At 50.3% G+C, this 17,978-nt stretch overlaps 6 protein-coding genes across 6 annotated transcripts; 3 read left to right on the forward strand and 3 right to left on the reverse strand.

Annotated features, from left to right (window-relative positions):
• Positions 1 to 361: 361 nt before the first annotated feature.
• CC1G_11201 (DNA-directed RNA polymerase) lies at positions 362 to 4,739 on the reverse strand (the record flags this gene model as incomplete). Its single annotated transcript, XM_001834236.2, has 15 exons — positions 362 to 538; positions 598 to 871; positions 934 to 970; positions 1,033 to 1,066; positions 1,099 to 1,224; positions 1,288 to 1,341; positions 1,402 to 1,475; positions 1,542 to 1,954; positions 2,019 to 2,098; positions 2,167 to 2,607; positions 2,671 to 2,942; positions 2,999 to 3,480; positions 3,529 to 4,011; positions 4,061 to 4,602; positions 4,650 to 4,739. The coding sequence occupies 15 exons, from the start codon at positions 4,737 to 4,739 to the stop codon at positions 491 to 493; spliced, it is 3,450 nt and encodes a 1,149-aa protein (XP_001834288.2). The 3' UTR covers positions 362 to 490.
• A 393-nt stretch (positions 4,740 to 5,132) lies between these two features.
• CC1G_11202 (ubiquitin conjugating enzyme) lies at positions 5,133 to 6,246 on the forward strand. The gene is made up of 8 exons (XM_001834237.2): positions 5,133 to 5,248; positions 5,308 to 5,356; positions 5,410 to 5,427; positions 5,478 to 5,575; positions 5,634 to 5,668; positions 5,725 to 5,802; positions 5,864 to 5,960; positions 6,013 to 6,246. Exons 1-8 carry the CDS (start codon positions 5,152 to 5,154, stop codon positions 6,063 to 6,065), a joined length of 525 nt encoding a protein of 174 aa, XP_001834289.2. The 5' UTR covers positions 5,133 to 5,151; the 3' UTR covers positions 6,066 to 6,246.
• Positions 6,247 to 6,628: 382 nt separating this feature from the next.
• On the forward strand, positions 6,629 to 11,098 carry CC1G_11203 (hypothetical protein; the record flags this gene model as incomplete). Its single annotated transcript, XM_001834238.2, has 19 exons — positions 6,629 to 6,695; positions 6,750 to 6,995; positions 7,163 to 7,285; positions 7,333 to 7,517; positions 7,571 to 7,771; positions 7,824 to 8,042; positions 8,099 to 8,195; positions 8,274 to 8,575; positions 8,629 to 8,681; positions 8,735 to 9,000; positions 9,062 to 9,186; positions 9,246 to 9,402; positions 9,711 to 9,985; positions 10,067 to 10,192; positions 10,245 to 10,293; positions 10,344 to 10,486; positions 10,537 to 10,814; positions 10,868 to 10,948; positions 11,005 to 11,098. The coding sequence occupies 19 exons, from the start codon at positions 6,629 to 6,631 to the stop codon at positions 11,096 to 11,098; spliced, it is 3,087 nt and encodes a 1,028-aa protein (XP_001834290.2).
• A 283-nt stretch (positions 11,099 to 11,381) lies between these two features.
• On the forward strand, positions 11,382 to 14,183 carry CC1G_11204 (hypothetical protein; the record flags this gene model as incomplete). The annotated part of the gene is made up of 11 exons (XM_001834239.2): positions 11,382 to 11,502; positions 11,565 to 11,896; positions 11,954 to 12,110; positions 12,161 to 12,184; positions 12,244 to 12,516; positions 12,583 to 12,629; positions 12,687 to 12,810; positions 12,870 to 13,014; positions 13,733 to 13,994; positions 14,050 to 14,082; positions 14,145 to 14,183. 11 exons carry the CDS (start codon positions 11,382 to 11,384, stop codon positions 14,181 to 14,183), a joined length of 1,557 nt encoding a protein of 518 aa, XP_001834291.2.
• Positions 14,184 to 14,640: 457 nt separating this feature from the next.
• CC1G_15323 (hypothetical protein) lies at positions 14,641 to 15,540 on the reverse strand (the record flags this gene model as incomplete). The annotated part of the gene is made up of 2 exons (XM_002910370.1): positions 14,641 to 15,289; positions 15,347 to 15,540. The coding sequence occupies 2 exons, from the start codon at positions 15,538 to 15,540 to the stop codon at positions 14,641 to 14,643; spliced, it is 843 nt and encodes a 280-aa protein (XP_002910416.1).
• A 100-nt stretch (positions 15,541 to 15,640) lies between these two features.
• On the reverse strand, positions 15,641 to 17,786 carry CC1G_15324 (ankyrin repeat domain-containing protein 29; the record flags this gene model as incomplete). Its single annotated transcript, XM_002910371.1, has 3 exons — positions 15,641 to 16,857; positions 16,884 to 17,230; positions 17,278 to 17,786. 3 exons carry the CDS (start codon positions 17,784 to 17,786, stop codon positions 15,641 to 15,643), a joined length of 2,073 nt encoding a protein of 690 aa, XP_002910417.1.
• Positions 17,787 to 17,978: the final 192 nt, after the last annotated feature.

Here is a 17,978-nt window from a genome sequence, read left to right on the forward strand (position 1 = left end):
ACCGCATCTAACCTCAGCGCCGCTCAGCTACAAACTCCGCCACTATACTCTATTCTGATCCTATTGAACATCTAGACTTTGTCCCCCTGTTCTTATATTTAGCAGTCCGGACGCATCCAATTGAACCTTCTTCCCATTTGTTCTTACCGGAAACGTTCCAGTTTTCTCTCAGAACAAGGTATTTCTTCGGATGGCGTTTCAAGGCACGAATCATCGGGCCCACAGTTAAGCTGAGGTGAATAGGCACCCTCACGGCGAAGAAATCGGCGAATCTGATTTGCTGGCAACGGAGGGCTTTGTGGAAAGACGGTAAATCACGCCGGTACCTTGGAGTAAGAGACACACTCCTTGATCCCCTAAGCGTTAAATAAATTCTATTGATACAAAATGTGACAACAAAAAAACGGGGATGCAATAGAAAGAGGAAAGCTGAATGAAATAGTCCCAAGGTGTTGCTGAAGCCCGTGATCACAAGAAAGGATGAGATGTTTCAGGCATCATCGAGCACAAGGCGGGGGACGACATTCATCGCCATCAACTGTAGGGGGGAGGGACGCCATCAGGACCGGCTCTGTGCGTAGCAAAACGATTACTTACCTCTTGGAAAAGCAGTTTTGCGGCGTATGGAATCGTCAGGGTCGCCATCTTTTTGGAGCTCTTGCAGTACGTGCACCAGCCGTTGTAGCCCATGAGACCACACTCCTGACAAGCGCCCACCTCGAATTTGTCCGAGGAGATCATGAGACGCTCAAGAAGCAGCTGAGTAGCGCCGTAACCAATCAAACAATCTCGTTCCATTTCTCCCAGACGCAGACCACCTTCCCGGGAACGACCTTCGGTCGGCTGACGGGTAAGCGTTGCACGTGGACCCCTGGTAGGTTACGACAAACCCTATTAGAACAGAATGAAGAAGTTGAGAAGCACCAGACTCACCGGGCACGGGCGTGCATCTTGTCCATAACCATGTGTTCTAAGATTGGCAAAGCCATATCAGACATTGCTTGGCAATCAGGTGTGGAAGGAAAGACATACTCAGTTTCTGGAAATAAACTGTCAGAATGGCTTTCTTGCGTCGAGAACATATGAAAGGGGACGTACTTGGTAATAGATTGGTCCGAAGTAAACGTAGGCTTCGAGAGGTTCCCCAGTAATGCCGCTGGTAAGCATATCCTTGCCTCCGTAGCTGAACCCGTGCTCGATCAAGATTCGGCTCATATCCTCCACCTGGGTTTAGGAGCGTTCTAAGTACCACGTATGTACTACGGAACCAATCGGAATATGGCTTACTTTTGATCCACCAAAAGCGGTCCCATACTGCAGTTTACCAGTCAGAACACCAGCCTGTACGGAAGTAATTGTGAGTAACCGCTCTGGTAAAGAACTTTCGTCATATCTAATCACCTTGCCCGCCAATAATTCAATCATTTTCCCGACCGTCATTCGCGACGGGAAACCGTGTGGGTTCATGATAGTGTCTGGTGGCAATTGAAGAATTAGCTCTTGAACGAAGATAACCAAAAGGAAAACCAGAAAGAACACACCGGGGACAATTCCATCCTCATTGAAAGGCAAGTCTTCCTGGTTAACAATCAAGCCACAGACACCCTTCTGACCGTGTCGGGATGAAAACTTGTCTCCCAGCTCAGGCCTCCGTGTTTGACGGATAAGGACTTTGATCAGGGTCTGGTCGTTGTCGGTGTCACTAATCATGACCTTGTCTATCATGCCGCAAACTGGCGACTTGTAACTCAGCGGCGCGTTTTTGTACGGGACCGACGCTGCTTGGCCAGTGAATGTGTTGTCGGTTGCGTTTGTAGGCGACTGTTTATTGACATAAATGTCGCCAGGATCGACGCGCTCGCCAACACCAGGAAGACCATCTGCTTGAACTATATCGTATCGCCTCTGGATCTGACCGTTTTCGTCCAATGGTGCATCGGCCAATCGGTCGAATCTGGTAACTTGTTAGATGGCCGGGAATAGACAGGGAGAAGTACTCCGTGATAGCAACTACTTACGTTCCGTTGGGATATTTGCGGAGCAGGGTTGCGTTCTTTCTTAGGACTTGACAACGGCCGTAGCCTCGGTCCAAGCTGGCCTAGTTAGCGACGCAGCCTAGTTAGAAATCTGGGGCTGTTTTCAGAATGGGTCACGACAAAGTCTTACTTTGTTTAGGATCAAAGCATCCTCAATATCGTAACCAGAATAACTCATAATGGCCACCGTCGCGTTTTGTCCAGCCGGTAGGCGATCGTAGCCGATAAGTTCGATTGTTCTGGTCTTCACCATGGGTTGCTGCGGGTATACGGAGAGATAAAGGAGGGTATCAATCCGGTTCATTTGGTTGTAGGCGATCGCGCCGATGGCTTGTTTACCCATGGCACACTGGTACGTGTTTCGCGGGGATTGGTTGTGATGAGGGTAGGGAATGAGGCCTGCGACGGCACCCAGGATCGTAAAGGGCTCGATCTCCAGATGGGTTGTTGTTGGAACGATGTCGTGCTCGTGCAGCGCGATGAAGGTGTCGTTTTCTTCGTTGACGTCAAGGTACTCGACGAGACCCTTCCGTAGGAAATCATCAAACGTAACATTGCCTTTTTTCAGTTGCTAAAAACAAGGACCAGTGAGACGGTTCGGGTACGAGGGGATCGGGGGTTATGGATGACTTACAACTATGTGGTCAGAAGTCACTCTTGAGCGACCCTTTTCGACAATGATCATAGGCCGGCAGATGCGGCCACCATCGCTAGCAATGTGGACCGCTCGGTGGTGGTGATTGATGTACACGCTGACGAATTCACTGAATCGTCGAGCCCTTCGAAGCTTCCGGAATTGGGACACGAATTTCGTAGGCGTTCGAGTTACACCAATGATCGTTCCGTTAATGTAAACAACGTAAGAGTTGGGACCGTATATCTCCGTGCCAGTCGTAAGGCTGATATCTAAAATAACCCGATTGAGGGGAACGGAAGGCAACAGGAAAGGCAAAAGATCATACCTTCCACACCGAGCATAAAGGCCAGTCGTATAATTGGACCTTCCTCCACGTCGGTGGTGATGTGGGTCATGAGTGCGAGGTTCTTCACGAGACCGCAAGCTTCTCCTTCGGGCGTATCACTTGGACACAGAACACCCCACTGACTGGGCTGAAGCGCTCGAGGTCCACTGACCTTTCGAGTCTTCTCGAATTGAGAGGATATACGGGTCATCATGCCGAGTGCGGAGATAAAGCTTAGGCGGCTGAGCACATGGGTTACACCTGCACGCTCCATCTTGAATCGCTTTAGTGACCAATTCCCGGTGGAGATGGCTCGAACGAATCCGGAGGTAAGGTGATCTCCTTGCATCTGCATTGTGTTGAACGCGTCAAACTCGCTTGTCCGTGAGGGCTTTTTCAGAACCTTGTCGATGGCACTCTTGAGGTTTGAGTTGTAGGTTTTGAACAGATCTTCGAACAGCAGGGCTAGCAGTTGACCAGCACTAGGAAGGGTCAGAAGACGGGAGATGCAGACGAAGGAGACTACTCACAGTTCTAGACGCTTGTTTCCAACGTAGTCTCGATCGTCCACCATGCTTTCGTCGTCCATAGCCATAAGAACACGGCGAGTCATGGTCGCGACAAAGATGGCCTTCGCACGGAAGTCCAGCCCTTGAACTGGTACGTGAGCAAGGACAATGGTGGCCAGCGCCTCCAGAGCTTCTTCCCAAGCTGGCCTCCGAGGACCCATGACCTTTCGGTTGACCTTGACTCTGGCACCGATGTATTCCAGAGCTTGATGTCGGGTAAAGATTCCAAGTTTGGCTGCATCTTCGATGTTGGCGGAGAAGATAGTCTTGTACTCCTCGGTGTTGCCCGCAGTGAGTAAAAGGATCTCCTTGTCGGACTGGATCCCAAGAGCCTTGAGAGCAATGACGATCGGCACGTCTTCGTGGATAGAATTGTGGCGAAGGTATATCCGACCCTTCTTGGTGATCACGTAGGTTTTGGATTTTAAACCACCATGTGTTGAGCTAGAAAAGGTTGAGGAGAGGACTTTCTTGGAAGGTGAAGTAAACGCACGATGTACACGAAGCCTGGACAATCCCCTTTACATTGTCCGTCTCGACAATGATACGGTTCTTGCTCAGCTGCTCCTGGACCAGAATGACTTTTTCTGTCCCCTTGACCACAAAGTATCCTCCAGGATCCAGCGGACATTCCGTCATTCTGGCCAACTGAGCTTCAGTCTTCCCCGTCAACACGCATTTGTTGCTTCGAAGCATGATTGGAAGGCGGCCAATATTGACATTGCGCTGAACGATACTCTTGCCTCGGGTGTACTGAATAGTGACAATGATGGGTGCGCTGTAGGTGGTATCTCGTAGTCGGCATTCGTGAGGCGTTACTCGTTTGTCGATAGCCTCCATCTCGTTACGGTCGGGAAAACCGACGTTGATGTCGGTGTACTTCAACCAGAACCGAGGGTCTACATCGGAGGTGACCTTGTTATTGGCCTTTACGATGTTCTTGATATCGACATCGACAAAGTAGTTGAACGAGTCAATGTGCTGTTTTACGAGACCTTTAACCTTGAGGAAGGCTGGTAGCAGAAGCCATTTGTCCTGGTATTCCAGTCAGTTTTTCCTAAGGAGCATGGTGATCCACGTACCTCGACTGTTTTTACAGGATCGTTAAGCCCAAGTCCTTTCCATTTGGGATTTGTGAGTTGATCCCATTCTGACTCCTCGTCGTGGTTCATGTCGTGGGCGTCGTCGTCGTCGTCGTCGTCGTCGTTTAGGACATCGAAGGCGATGGTTAAGTCGCGTCTTCGCAGTGCCGAGCACCCATTGATTTTGACTCCGCCTGACTTGGCAGATAAGATAAGATTGCATTCTCACAATATCAAAAAGAAATTATAATTAAATTGGGAACAAGCTGGGCGCACATCTCCCTCTTCCTTTGCTGTAAAGATTTCACCAAGTATTATTGCGAGTATCATTTAAATAAGAATACAAGAAAGGATATCACTGAGTCTGTCAAAAGAACGCTGAGCTTTGTTTTGGTCTCGAGGGACCGGATCACGTGGGTGCCGCCTTATAAGCTTCTCCTCTGCAGCGCCTGGACAGGGTTCCGCTTGAAGTTGTACCACACCATCCATCGCATCCGATCCAATGTCCAAATCATCATCGTCAACACCGTCGAACACCTTGTTGCTCCGCCGACAGCTGGCTGAGCTCACCAAGCGTCCCGTTGAGGGCTTCTCAGCTGGTGAGCCAAAGCGCCTAATGGGCCATGTATTCACCCTCATTAACCTCTGTCTGATTCAGGCCTCGTGGACGAGAATAACCTGTACGAGTGGGAGATCATGATCATTGGGTACGTCCGCACGTAGTCCGAACTTGTTAGTGTCGGGTTCTGACCACCCACAGGCCAAACGACACCCTCTAGTAGGTCGCTATCATTTCTCGAGAACGACATCAAGCTCATCGGTATCCAGTGAAGGCGGTTTCCTGCGAGCCCGGCTATCTTTCCCTCCAGAATACCCTCTCCTGCCACCGAAGATGCGATTCCTCACCGAGATGTGGCATCCAAATAGTATGTGTCCATGATGACATCTTGGGTGGATAGCCCTAGTGACTCTTACTGCGTCTAGTTTACCCCGACGGAACCGTTTGCATTTCAATCTTGGTGCGTCAGCTCACTCCAATCGCCACACCGGACATTGGCTCATATCACGATTGCAGCATGCCCCCGGAGAGGACCAGTACGGCTACGAGGATGCTGGAGAGAGATGGATGCCGGTACACAGCGTGGAATCTATTGTAAGGAACCCTTATCCTTCTGAAATTCGCCCTGCTGAACACGATTGCCACTTGTTCACAGCTTCTCAGCGTAATTTCCCTTCTCTCATCCGATAAACCCAACCTCGACAGCCCGGCCAATGTTGACGCAGCCAAGGAGGTTCGCACGGACTTTGAAGGTATGTCAACCCCACTGGTACTGTTAACTGCGTGCTGATCCCTGGTGTGCAGCCTACAAGAAGAAGGTCAGGCGCCTGGTCCGCAGAAGTGCGGAGGAATTTTAACCAATGTAACACTACTCCATCATCTTTGCTTATGTCGCATGGCTATCGTTTCTCTTCCTTCATCATAGCTGTCTAATGCATCTGTCCCTCTTCATGACCATCCTTAGCGCTTCCCTCTCCCATGTAACGACCTCGCGGAAACACGCTGTTTGTTGTATCAATCCATTAATCACTTTCGAACATCACGCAGTTTTTGCCCATCTGTGAGCTCCCTGTGTCAGATACTTTCTTCTCTGGAATTAGGCTAGTCCATCGTTTCCCTACTGAATCCCTGGTCTCAGATCTTGTGTGAGCATGCTGGTATGTGCAGCACTGAGCCAGCCGCGCCGAGCCCTGTTTTACCCCTGTCGGATTTTGTGCGACTCCGGCGACCGGAACGAGACCGCCAGACCTGCCTACCAAATTGGGCGGACCCGCGTGGGAAACGTGATGGCATGTGTTGGGCCATTGAGTTTGGCAGCGCGTTTCGTTAATGACCACGACCATCTTCTACCAAATCTCACGTTGAAACCACTTCACCGGCCTCAAACATCGACTTTAACGCGACACCATAGATTACGGACATGGCGGAGAGCAAGGAGGGCTCGAGTGGGCCCAGGGGTCAGAGAAAGTCGAAAGGTTATGACCATCGTGAGTGTTGACCGACTCATTAGTGATTCAACCCAGTCATTAAGCTCGTTACAGGGAACTCGGTTGGGATTGCGGCTCCTGCTGGTACGTTGAGGTTGGCTCTACTGTTCTTGAAGGCACTTGAACTGAAATCGATGGAATGTGTAGAACTTTCCGACTTCGACATGGATGAGGACGAACTGAGTCAAGTTATGCAAGAGAGTACGACGAAGGGGAACAAGGGCAAGGGGGCTGCATCGGCATCGAGGAAGGATGTACTTGGGACGTCTGGAAAGCGATTCAAGTCCAAATCGAAAGCAAGTGAGTCATTTGACGACTATCGAACGACGAGAAGATGATTCAACGGTCCACGCTCAATCTAGACAAGCGCCTGTTCGGAAATGTAGAGGCAAATCCACTAGACAAGTTCTTCGGTCGGTCAATTCTATTTTCCGCGTGTATCCACGTTTAATTTTTGAATTTGATAGGCAAGGTTGCGCTGGCTGCGCAGTACAAGGAAGAGGGTGAGGAAGAGGCGCCCGCGCTTAAACGCAAATCTGCCTCTGCCTCGCCGCGGCCCAATAAGCGACAGAAGCTGTCGCAGGAAGCTAGTATGTCCCGCTTTCTATCCCCGACATAAAAGCTCACATTTCTCCAGGTAGCCAAGCGGCAGAAGATTCTGTGACGGAGTCCGAGTCCGAGGAGGATGTCCCAATTCCCGCGCAGAATGAAATGTCGGTGACTGAAGAAGAATCGGTTACGGAAGAAGAGTCTGTTACCGAGGAGGAGTCTGTGACTGAGGATGATGATGACGATGAACCTTGGGAGTATAACAAGGATGGTGTAAGTGTTCTTGTTCGTCCCGCGTTGATTCTTGAATTAATTTACTTTCGCAGACTCCGCGGCTTAAGCCTGGGTTTGAGCTTGGTCCCGGTCAAGAGAGGCTGGGCCCTATGGTATTGGACCAAGTGCAGGGTATCCAGGTCCCTGGTGCGATAAACACGTATCTGCGAGAGTACCAACGTGAGGGCGTCCAATTCTTTTGGGATATGTACAAGCAAGGCAGAGGAGGTCTGCTTGGCGACGACATGGGACTTGTGAGTCTTTCCTCCACATTTCGCCACTCTACGTCTAACTCGCGCTCTCCAGGGAAAAACAATCCAGGTTATCTCGTTCCTTTCTGCCATTATGAAAAAGACGGGTTCTCAGGATGACCGAAATCGTCGGCGGAAACATGTGTCCCGGTTGCAGGATGGGGAGATGTGGAAAAAGCATCGCAAATTGCCCAAGGCGAACGAGAAGTGGCCGACGTGTCTTATTATTGCTCCGAGCACGGTTGTGCAGAATTGGTTACGGGAGTTTGAGACGGTAAGTTGTCACTATGTTGTCGAGTTGTGGTCTTTATCTAACGATACTGTTATCAGTGGGGTTATTTTGAAGTGGGATCGTATGCTGGAGACTCTAAACCGGCTGACCGCGAGGCCATTCGACATGATTTCAAACTGGGAAGATTAGATGTCCGTGAGTACCTCACCTCTCACTGCGAATAGCAACCACCCTCTAACCGTTTCCCGATAGTCGTAGCCTCATTTGACTTAGCTCGCAAAGACATCGAATATCTCGACACTCTTGACTGGAGTTGTGTGATTGTTGACGAAGTTCATAGAGTCAAGAATGAAGATGCGGCTGTTACCCAAGCTCTGCATCAGTTTGCGTGTCCGATTAGGTTTGGACTGACGGGAACGGCGATTCAGAACTCGTATAAGGAGCTGTGGACTATCCTTGATTGGACGAATCCTGGGAGGATTGGGACAGTCAAGGAGTGGAATGAGTATGTTGCGAAGCCGTTGACTGAGGGTCAGAGTACGACGGCTTCGGCTGAGACGAGGAAGAAGGCTTTGGTCAGTGTTTGTTGGTCTAATTGCTGTTTAGTTGCTCATTGTCTGTTCTTCAGATTGTGGCGAAGATCCTGAAGCAGAAGTTCCTTCCTCAGTATTTTTTGAGAAGGTGAGTCTCCGTACACCTCTGCTGACAGACGATTACTGATGCTTGATATGCAGAACGAAGGATATTATTTCTCACCAGCTTCCAAAGAAGACAGATCAAGTCGTGTTCTGCCCTCTGTCCAAATTCCAGAGCAGTGTGTACAAGAAGATTTTGAAGTCGAGAGATGTGCAAAATCTTTTGAGGCGAGAAGAAGAGTGTTCGTGTGGATCTAAGAAGAAGAGAAAGAATTGCTGCCATCCTTTTGTCGCTGCGAATGTGTTCAAGTATATGTCTATTTTGATCAAGTTGTCTAACCATCTTGGTCTTATTTTGCCTGGAAGTATGTGTGTCTTTGTACGATAAATTAGACGGGGACACTGACGACTTTCCAACTTTCTCAGGTCCAAGAGACTCGGCTGAACAGCAGGAGCGTAATAGAGAGCTTGCTCAGCTCGCCTTTCCTGATGGTAATGTGCCGATGTATGGGAAGGTTATTATCGACCCAAGGTATTGCGGAAAGTGGCAGGTACGTGCAGTCTTGGATTGTGTTGACGCGCTGCTGATAGGACCTACTATCCCACTTAGGCCTTGAATATCCTTCTGAAACAGTGGAGAGCCGACCCGACAAACAAGGTGCTGATCTTCACCAAATCTGTGAGGTTGTTGGAGATGTTGGAGTATCATCTCCAAACGCAGAACTACGGGTTTTGTAAGCTGGATGGGAGCACGAAGCAGTCGGAGCGTAAGTCGTGGCGTCCACTCCTCTTCCGTGTTCCAATGCTGAATGAAATGGGATAGGGATGCCTATGATTGACAGGTTCCATGCTAATCCGGATATCTTCATTTTCTTGATTTCGACGATGGCTGGTGGGACTGGATTGAACCTTACTGGTGAGTAAATGGTCCCTCGTTCTTGCGTTATTGGGGGTGACTCATGCGCGTCTGTTTAGGCGCCAATAAAGTTGTGATCTTTGATCCTAATTGGAGTACGTGCATTTACATCATCAGTGTGTTTCCATGGATGGGTATCTGACGATCGTGTTCGAATAGATCCTGCGCATGATTTGCAAGCTATGGATAGGTCCTATCGGTTTGGCCAAACGCGAGATGTTTCGGTGTATCGGTTGCTTGGAGCTGGCTCCGTCGAGGAACTGATCTATGCACGTCAGATCTATAAGCAGCAGCTTATGGCGATTGGGTATGAGGCTAGTGTGCAGACTAGGTATTTCCAGGGTGTGCAAGGCGATGTCACCAAGCGGGGTGAACTCTTCGGTCTCGAGAATATCTTCAAACTCCATGAGGATAAGTTGGCGACTAAGATGGCGGTACGTGTCGTTTCATTCCTACGTTGGGGTTTTGGGTCTGAGATATTGGAATATATATATATATATATTTGTGATTGACAGATTGAGAAAGCGAATCTTGCAGAGTTCAATTGGGCTATGGCTAATCTTGGGGGGAAGAGCAAGTCGCGCAAGTCTAAGACGGGGGATGAGTTGTTGGCGGAGGTGCAAGGTGTTAAGATCTCGGATGTGAGTGTTTTGCATGCGGTCTGTGTTGGTGGTGTACTGATGCCTCTGGTAGAGCGACAAGGATTTGCAGGGATTAGGCGCCCTGCTGTTCTCGGACGATGGTCAGTGTTATTCATCTACTTCGGTGAGCGAGAGAACTGATTTCTTTTAGCCCCTACTGCACTCTCGGAGGATAGTGAACAGAACGCGATCCAGAAAGCGCTGAGCACGATTGGTGTCAGCTATATCCACCACAACGACCATATCTTGAAGCCGAGCAGAATTGAAGAAGAGAGGACGAATTTGACCCTCAAGGTGGGTGAATACACTCCGGGCGTGATGTATCGAAGCTGACCTTGTTGTAGAGGAAACAGATGAAGGAGAAAAAGGCGAGTGAGAAGGCCGAGGCAAAGGAATCGAAGCCGAAGAGGAAGGAGAAGGAGAAAGAGCCGGATGCGAAGACGCCAGCAGTGTGGCCACCTATCCGTGGCAAGGCGAAGAGGGCGCAGATGGCTTCGGCAGCGGCTAATCCAAAGACACCTGAGCCGCCTTCGAGTCCTCCCAGGACCAGTCCAGTCAGATCGCCGAGCCCAGAGAAGGAGTCTGTAGCGGAGGTGAAGAAGAAGTTTAGCCCTGAAGAGCAGTACGTGCCGTCCTTGATATCATCGAACGACTTGACTCATTAGTTGTTTGTAGACTTCGAGCGCGTCATGAAGCTCTCGTCGAGCTAGGGTTCATCAATGGTCCTGAAGAGTTGCCTAAATTCGTTCAGCTTTTGTGAGTCCCGTTTCTGTTTTAGGAGGAATATGTGATGGCTGATAGATTTGCTTTAGCGTCAAGAATACCCCTGAAATGCAAGAGGAAATCCTTGGCGAGTTGGACGCGTTCATTAAAAGCCAGGAAGAAGAAGGCGCGAGCGATTCGTGATCGATAACGACCCAACCCTTTTGCATCATCACCCAAAGTCATCACCTTTAGCGCTGGAAGCCTGGCAGTCACAATGCAGTTCAATTCGCGCACTGCCTTGATCAACCTCGAGGTCATGTCGCTCTTTTAATTTCGGTGTAAAAGGGAATTCACTCTTTTGTTGTTGTTCTCGGGAATCTATCTGTACATTGTTTTGGGTATAATAGTGAAATGCGTGGATGTACATCATATCTGTTGGAATATATACCGCTTCCTCCATGGACAGCCTAATTCTCTATCCCACATGTCCCTGGACTCTGCGACTGCGTCTCTGGAAGTACTGGATTTCGACGATTCGGTTTCATCTGGAGCGGCGACACCGCGTCCACCAACCCCTAAAAGTCGCCCAAACGAGCCGCCGCCGGGTTCGTTCTCAGCCTTCAAACCCATCCTTATGCCACTGATTTTTCCCTTTTTTTGCCGGTAGTCGAAAAACCCAAATTCAAGGAACTCGAGCTCGACGACGATGATGATTTTGGGAATGGCGGGCCGAGTTTCCTCGCGACGTTCGAGCTTGGGTCCACTCAAGCTTTGGATGGCCTCAGCTTCCATAGCACACAAGCTTCGCCAGTTAAAGAGGGCTTACTTCTTGTACCCGAACCACCACCACGCAACTCAAACCGACGCCGCAGTAAACGCAAGACAGAAATGACGCAGATAACGCCCGAGCAGGCTCAGGAGCAGCAGCAGCCCCAGGATCAGACGACGCAGGCGCAACTGAAGGAGCTCTCGACGGCTGAGATGTACGATAAGAACCAGGTTCGTTCGTGACGGCCTGGAAAATCTCCTGAAGCGCTCAAACGATGTTTTGAATAGCAATTGTTCAACGAATCTATCCCGGATGTGCCGTTGGTCTCTGAATTGGCCCCGATGGCCACCTTGCGAGCAGAATATGAGAACGGGTCGGCGTCATTTGTGAGCCAGATTGACTGGCTTGTGGGACAGGGCTACACTGGGATCAGACGTGCTCGAGGTGCGTATCTGTCCCTTATCTGTGAGATTGACGTTGAACATGGATTGTAGGGGATGGCGATTGCTTTTACCGATGTCAGTCTCGGGTTATAGCATTTTAAGAAGGTGCAGCTCATCTCTCACTGTCAATGTAGCACTGGCCTTTGCCTATATCGACCAGCTCCTCCACACCCCGCCTGAACATCGTGATCTGAAAGTAGGCTCCAGCCTTTCGATTCTGGAATCGACACGGACGGCAATCCTTTTGTCGGGAACGGACGAGTTTATCCTCGAAGAACCTTATGCGATGTTCACTGCTCTCATTCAAAACATCACGACACCCAACAAGAAAGGATTCAAGCTGGATTCTGACCGTCTGTTAGCGCGTTTCCAAGACCAGGCTACGGATCCGAGTGTCGATGAGGAAGGTACCAATGATTTCTTTCAACGTCGACTTACAACGATGCACAAAGCTTATCTTTTGCGCTTTATAGACGAGCCTGTTCCTGCCTACATTGTCTATTACCTTCGAATGATTGCCGTCAGTCCCTTATCTTGGTCCTTATACAGCATAGCATTGAACATCTTCTCGACACAGAGCGCCCATTTGAAGAACAACAGCGACCAATATTCTGGATTCTTCTATGATGCTGAGCGCGATTTGGAGATGACTGCTGTCGATTTCTGTTCTCGGTTTGTCGATCCGGTGGGAGTAGAGGCTGGTGAGTCGGACATGCTAATAGCAGTTGACCGGGGACATGTTTGACCGACGGGTGTATAGACCATGTCCAAATGCTCGCCCTCTGCCGGGAGTTGAAGATCAATCTCAATGTTGCCTATTTGGATGGTCATAAGAGCGACAGTGTGGACTTTGTGACCTTCAAAGAAGGACCAGAAGATCAGGAGCCTATCACATTGCTTTATCGGTAAGTCCATCGATGTGACGTCTGCATTTGGCGCATTTAGTGACTGCTTCGTCACTAGACCTGGTCATTATGATATCCTTGCAAAGCGTGCTACGTGAAACCGCGAAGTCTGGGAATTGCAAATGAGGAATCAGGGACGCTAGTATGTTCTTCTATCATCTTCGATTGTGTATACTAGGTTGTTTTGGAAGCCGCGAATACCACCATGCCATGCCCCAGGAAACATCTTATCGGTCTATATACACCTCGTGGTGGCAGGCAGGCGCCTGAGAAGCCGCCTCGTACGGCACATGAGTCTGACTCGCACCTTCCTTGGCTTCAAACCCCGACGCCTGTCAGATTATTGGCGCAACAACCCGCCGGAAAAGCGACAGACTACAGAGATGCCGCCTTCTACATCAAAGACAGGTGACCTCGAGTCCACCCTTTACCGAAGCTGCGCACAAAAGCTGCATTTCGTTGGACGGGCGTATTTTACGCAGTGCCTTACTGTCATCAGACTGTGTCGTGGTCTGATAAGCGACTCGAGGTTCTTGCGGTCGCTGGCCATGGCGCGGAAACTGAAGAGGTTGGCTTCAAGTTTCTTCTTTTCATCGCATGTGGGTTCTATTAGTATGCGAGGTCTCGAGGCTTGCGCGCCGACTGGGTGTTGAGCTTTTCGTTTCAATCTGGGCGCTTAAACTAGTACCCGAAAAGGCTGACATCGATTTATATCTAGGCTGATCTCAGAATCGGTGAGGAATGCAATAGATGCGGCCAGCCAGACTGCCGTAGGACATTCCAGAGGGAAACGTGCGGACGAAGCCATCACTGCAATGATTCATGAGCTCGATGGATTTTTGCGGGTGGCCACTCCTACCTCTGGGCTTTCCCGGACGCTGAGCGTACTTTGTGCGCCGGAAACAATGAGGAGAGCTAGAGAAGAGGATCTGAAGAGAGCGGAGAAGATTGGTGTGCTTCAAGCGAGGCTGATACAGAGTGTGAGCTCAGGAATCTTTTTGTCGAGGTGAATTGGCACTGATGAATCGATGATAGAATGCAAAGGCTAGGAGGAAATATCTTATGGAGGTGAGTCTCTCCTGCTTAGTTCTCCTAGATGGTTAACTTCCAGGCTGACGCTCTCGTTGAAGCGATTCGACATCATGTCTAGTTTCCATGGCTCTATGTGATGGAAAGATACTAGATACTGGGTTTACTGGAAGCATGATTGACATGGTGGTCATAGTAGCCATCGCATTGTACATGGAATTCAGCTTCTTTAAAGGCTAGAGTCTGGTTTTAAGGCTATGAAGCATGGCATTTCAGCGAAAGGGCGGACTTCATCGATGTGAGCGCTTACCCAGGGGCGTGGGAATGCACCATTTCCCGGATCGGCGCTTATCGACAATGATCATGGGCCTCATGCAAACGTTACTACAACGGATGTATCACAGTCCTCCGCACGGGCTTCCACACAATGTTTGTCGACTGCGTTCTCTGTGTGCGCGCGTCGGCCTCGATGCTATGCCTGCGTCCTGTCATCAGCAACCTCCAGACCCGAAGAAGTGATGTGACATAGTAATCCTAGTAATTTGTATTCCCAACGTCAGAACCCAAACGTCGCGATGGGTCCGTGGTTCGAGCGATCTAAGGTGATCCAGCATCCGGGATAAACTGCTTCAACCACCGAATGTTCTCCTCGTTCTTCACCCTAGCCACCAACAAACGGCGAAAGGAGCCCGACGAGCCTTTGCCTTCCGCTCCACCCGAGCACCAGCGCAAATCTCGCTCAATCGTACGGATTTTGATGTCCAATTGATTTTGCTGGAACAGGAGGCGCTCTTTGACCCTACGCCGTAGTGTCTCTTGGACGGCTACTGCATCTAGGTTGCCGTTGGACGAGGAAGAAGCGAGCTGAGTTTGGATTGCGAGTGGTTTGGGGGTTTGTCCTAGGAGCTGCTGGAACGACGGGAAGGCGCTGGGTAAGCCAGTACCAGTGTCCCGGGGGTAGAATTCAGAGTCACGTTTGAAGGTAGCGCCACGGTCAATGAAGAGTTTGCATAGACGAGTGGCTGAGCGCAACTCATTTTCTCGTCTCATGAATCTCTCTTCTGAGCCGCCCAAACCGCCACCAGAGTTCCAGTTGGTGGTGAGGACGGTGAGATTTGGACAGTAGGACACGCCGCACAGATCCCTGAGTAGGTTGAAATTGTGGATATCCAATGGCCGAGGGCGTGACCATGGTTGGGAGATGTCGTAGGCAAAGACGAGTGCGTGAGGATGATGTCCAGAATGTCTGGATCCAGTATGCAGGTTAGTTTGAGTACAAGGCAAGCTATGAGTCTGAACGAACTTGGAGAAATAAGAGACCAGGGCATCACTGATATTTCTGTCATGATCTAAGGAATCATTTTCGAAGGCTGGAAGATCGAGGATGTGCACTTGGGAGGCGCCGTCCGGGCTGAGGGTGTGGAGATGTATCCTGTTTCCCACAGCGGTCGATGTCCTCGCAGTTGCACACGTGAATAGGGCATGGAGGAGCTTCATTTGGAACAACAATATTCAGTGTGCTGTGGATGATACAACATCATGATTACTTGCCGATGTCTTAGCAGATTCAGTGCCCATAATGCTGGTGGCATAATAGTCAGTAGACGATAACTCTAGGGGCGAATGGCACGTACCATATGAGAGGAACCCTTGGGTCCAGTGCAATGGCCATAGCCTGGTCATCGATCGAGAATTCCGACCCGGGCATGAGCTCTTCCTCTGCTAGTTGGGCATTGGATGTCATGCCAGGGTGTCCAAGCAGTCGGTTGACGATGCTCCGATGGTCGCAGCGCTTCGCATGTGCCAACGGTGTTAAGCCAGTAACATCCTCAAGGCCAACCTGAACGCCCGGGTACATCAAGAGGCGTTCAACGACTGGGACGTGGCCATTCCAACACGCAACCAGGAGTGGTGTGAGTCCCCATTCATTTCGTACATTCACGTCTACCGTGGAAGGATGATGCTCGAGCAATTGGTCGACCACGGATACATGGCCTTTCCACGAAGCGAGGATAAGGGCTGTCGTTCCATTCTTAGTGACCACTGTTCCATCGGCTTCACATGCTAGTAAGAGCTTCACGATGCTGGAATAGCCGAACCACGAGGCGAGCATAAGTGCTGTCCATCCGGTTACATCCTGCATGTTGACGTCCTCCCTGACGGTAGGCAGCTGGAGCAGCTGTTTGACGATGGCTTCATAGCCTTTTGCTGAAGCCAGCATTAGAGCCGTTTGGCCGCTGGCGTTTGGAGCGTTGATATCGAGGCTTTCCTGTTGGAGGAGCCACTGAACGGTTTCCCCTTGGTCGAACCACGCGGCGACCATAAGAGCGGTGAGTCCTAGCGGTTTTGTCACAGTGTTTAAATTCGACTCGTCTTGTTTGACGAGGACGTCACCAAAAGTCGCGGGAAGACCATAGCGACTGGCGAGTTGCAATGAACCCAGTTGTTCGAGTTGTCCCTGAGGGTGGGAGAGGACATCGTATCCACAGGTGAGGTCGATAGGACAAGGGTACGAAGTACAGCGACGGAGAAAGGTGAGGACAGCATCGAAAGCGCTGGAGTCAGTTCCCACTTCCTTTGCATGGGTAGCCCAGTGGTCATAGGAATACTGAAGAAATCGTTGCTGCTTCAAGGCATCTTCAAATCGTGACAAGGAGTGGTTCATGGGCCAGTCCGTGATGTTACAATCGACGAGGCGCTGCATGCATACTTGCGCCAGCCAGCCATGGGACATTGAAGGATCTTGAAGGATAATGGGTTTGAGCGCATCCAAGGCTGTGAAATCTACGCATTTTCGTTTTGTGAGCCGGGCTCCTAGATGAACATTGAAAATCACCCACGAACGAGCTGGACGATGCCGTTCTTTCCGACATGGACAAGGCCACAACAGACGGAAACGAGGGTGTTGATGTCGACTACACGAGAGCCTTCGTAACGGTGCATCGTTGAGTCCGTCGCTATTACATATCGGAGTTCCGCGACGGTCAAGGGCGCTTGCGCGCAGAGGAGGAGAGTAAGTACTCGCTTTGCTAGCGCAGCGTACTCGGGAGATTGTCGCTCGATGCGCGCCACGGTGACCGCGTACATCTCTTCCAGCTTGGCGGGGAACCGATCGAGAGTTTCTTGTACACTCGCGATGGTTGAACATTGTTGGAGGGCCTCGAGTTGAAGCGCAGCGTGTAGGAACCTGAGCAGTGTGAGTGGAGACCCATCCTGATGTGACGAAGAACCTACATTCCATTTGATTTGACGAGGACTTGTCTACTGACTAGCTCACGGCAGCCATGATTCTCCAGAAGCTTGCGGAACCGGGGATTTCGATCGATCTTTTGGGAGACGAGAAGTTCGATGTCCCGATCTTGGGCTGTGACGTTGACAAGGACGGCATGGGGTATGGCGTCCAGGATATCGAGAGGGCGCGTCATGATGACAAAATTCCCGTGTAGCAATTGAATGACCTCGATAAGATCGAATTGGGTATCGCTTCCCACTTCGTCGAGGCCATCTAGGACGTAAAACGTGATGTCGTAAACCTTTTCTATCTCGCGCAGTATGGATAGAAGTTCGCCCTGACTTGGACGCGTCCTTTGGGCCTTGTGTCTCGTGTAGGTGTCCTTGATCAGCGTGACCAAGGTATCGTCTCTTTGGAGATGCAGCTTGACGAGCCCTTCAAGGATATCCCTCGCAGAGACGTTCGAGGTGTACCGGAAATAGGCGAAGACGATGCCAATTCTTCCCGGCATCTGTTCGAGATCATCAACGATGAGGGATCTGCCAAATATGTCAACCATAATCCTTGGGATTGGCCGATGGAGAGCGACTAGTGACTCACGAGAGGACCGTTTTTCCAGCACCAGCTGCAGAGTGGCATGAGTGGTCACGCTTTTCGCAGGAAGTCAAACCCACACGTACGCATTCCAGTGCCCAGGATGATT

The sequence above is a fragment of the Coprinopsis cinerea genome, assembly GCF_000182895.1.
Source record: "Coprinopsis cinerea okayama7#130 chromosome 10 map unlocalized cont3.10, whole genome shotgun sequence".
Taxonomy (NCBI): Eukaryota; Fungi; Basidiomycota; class Agaricomycetes; order Agaricales; family Psathyrellaceae; genus Coprinopsis; species Coprinopsis cinerea.

Coding starts and splice junctions, on each gene's coding strand:
- CC1G_11202 (XM_001834237.2), top strand. CDS start 5,152: ATGTCCAAATCATCATCGTCAACACCGTCGAACACCTTGTTGCTCCGC. Junction 5,803..5,863: donor TACACAGCGTGGAATCTATT/GTAAGGAACCCT, acceptor ACTTGTTCACAG/CTTCTCAGCGTAATTTCCCT. Junction 5,961..6,012: donor GGTTCGCACGGACTTTGAAG/GTATGTCAACCC, acceptor CCTGGTGTGCAG/CCTACAAGAAGAAGGTCAGG.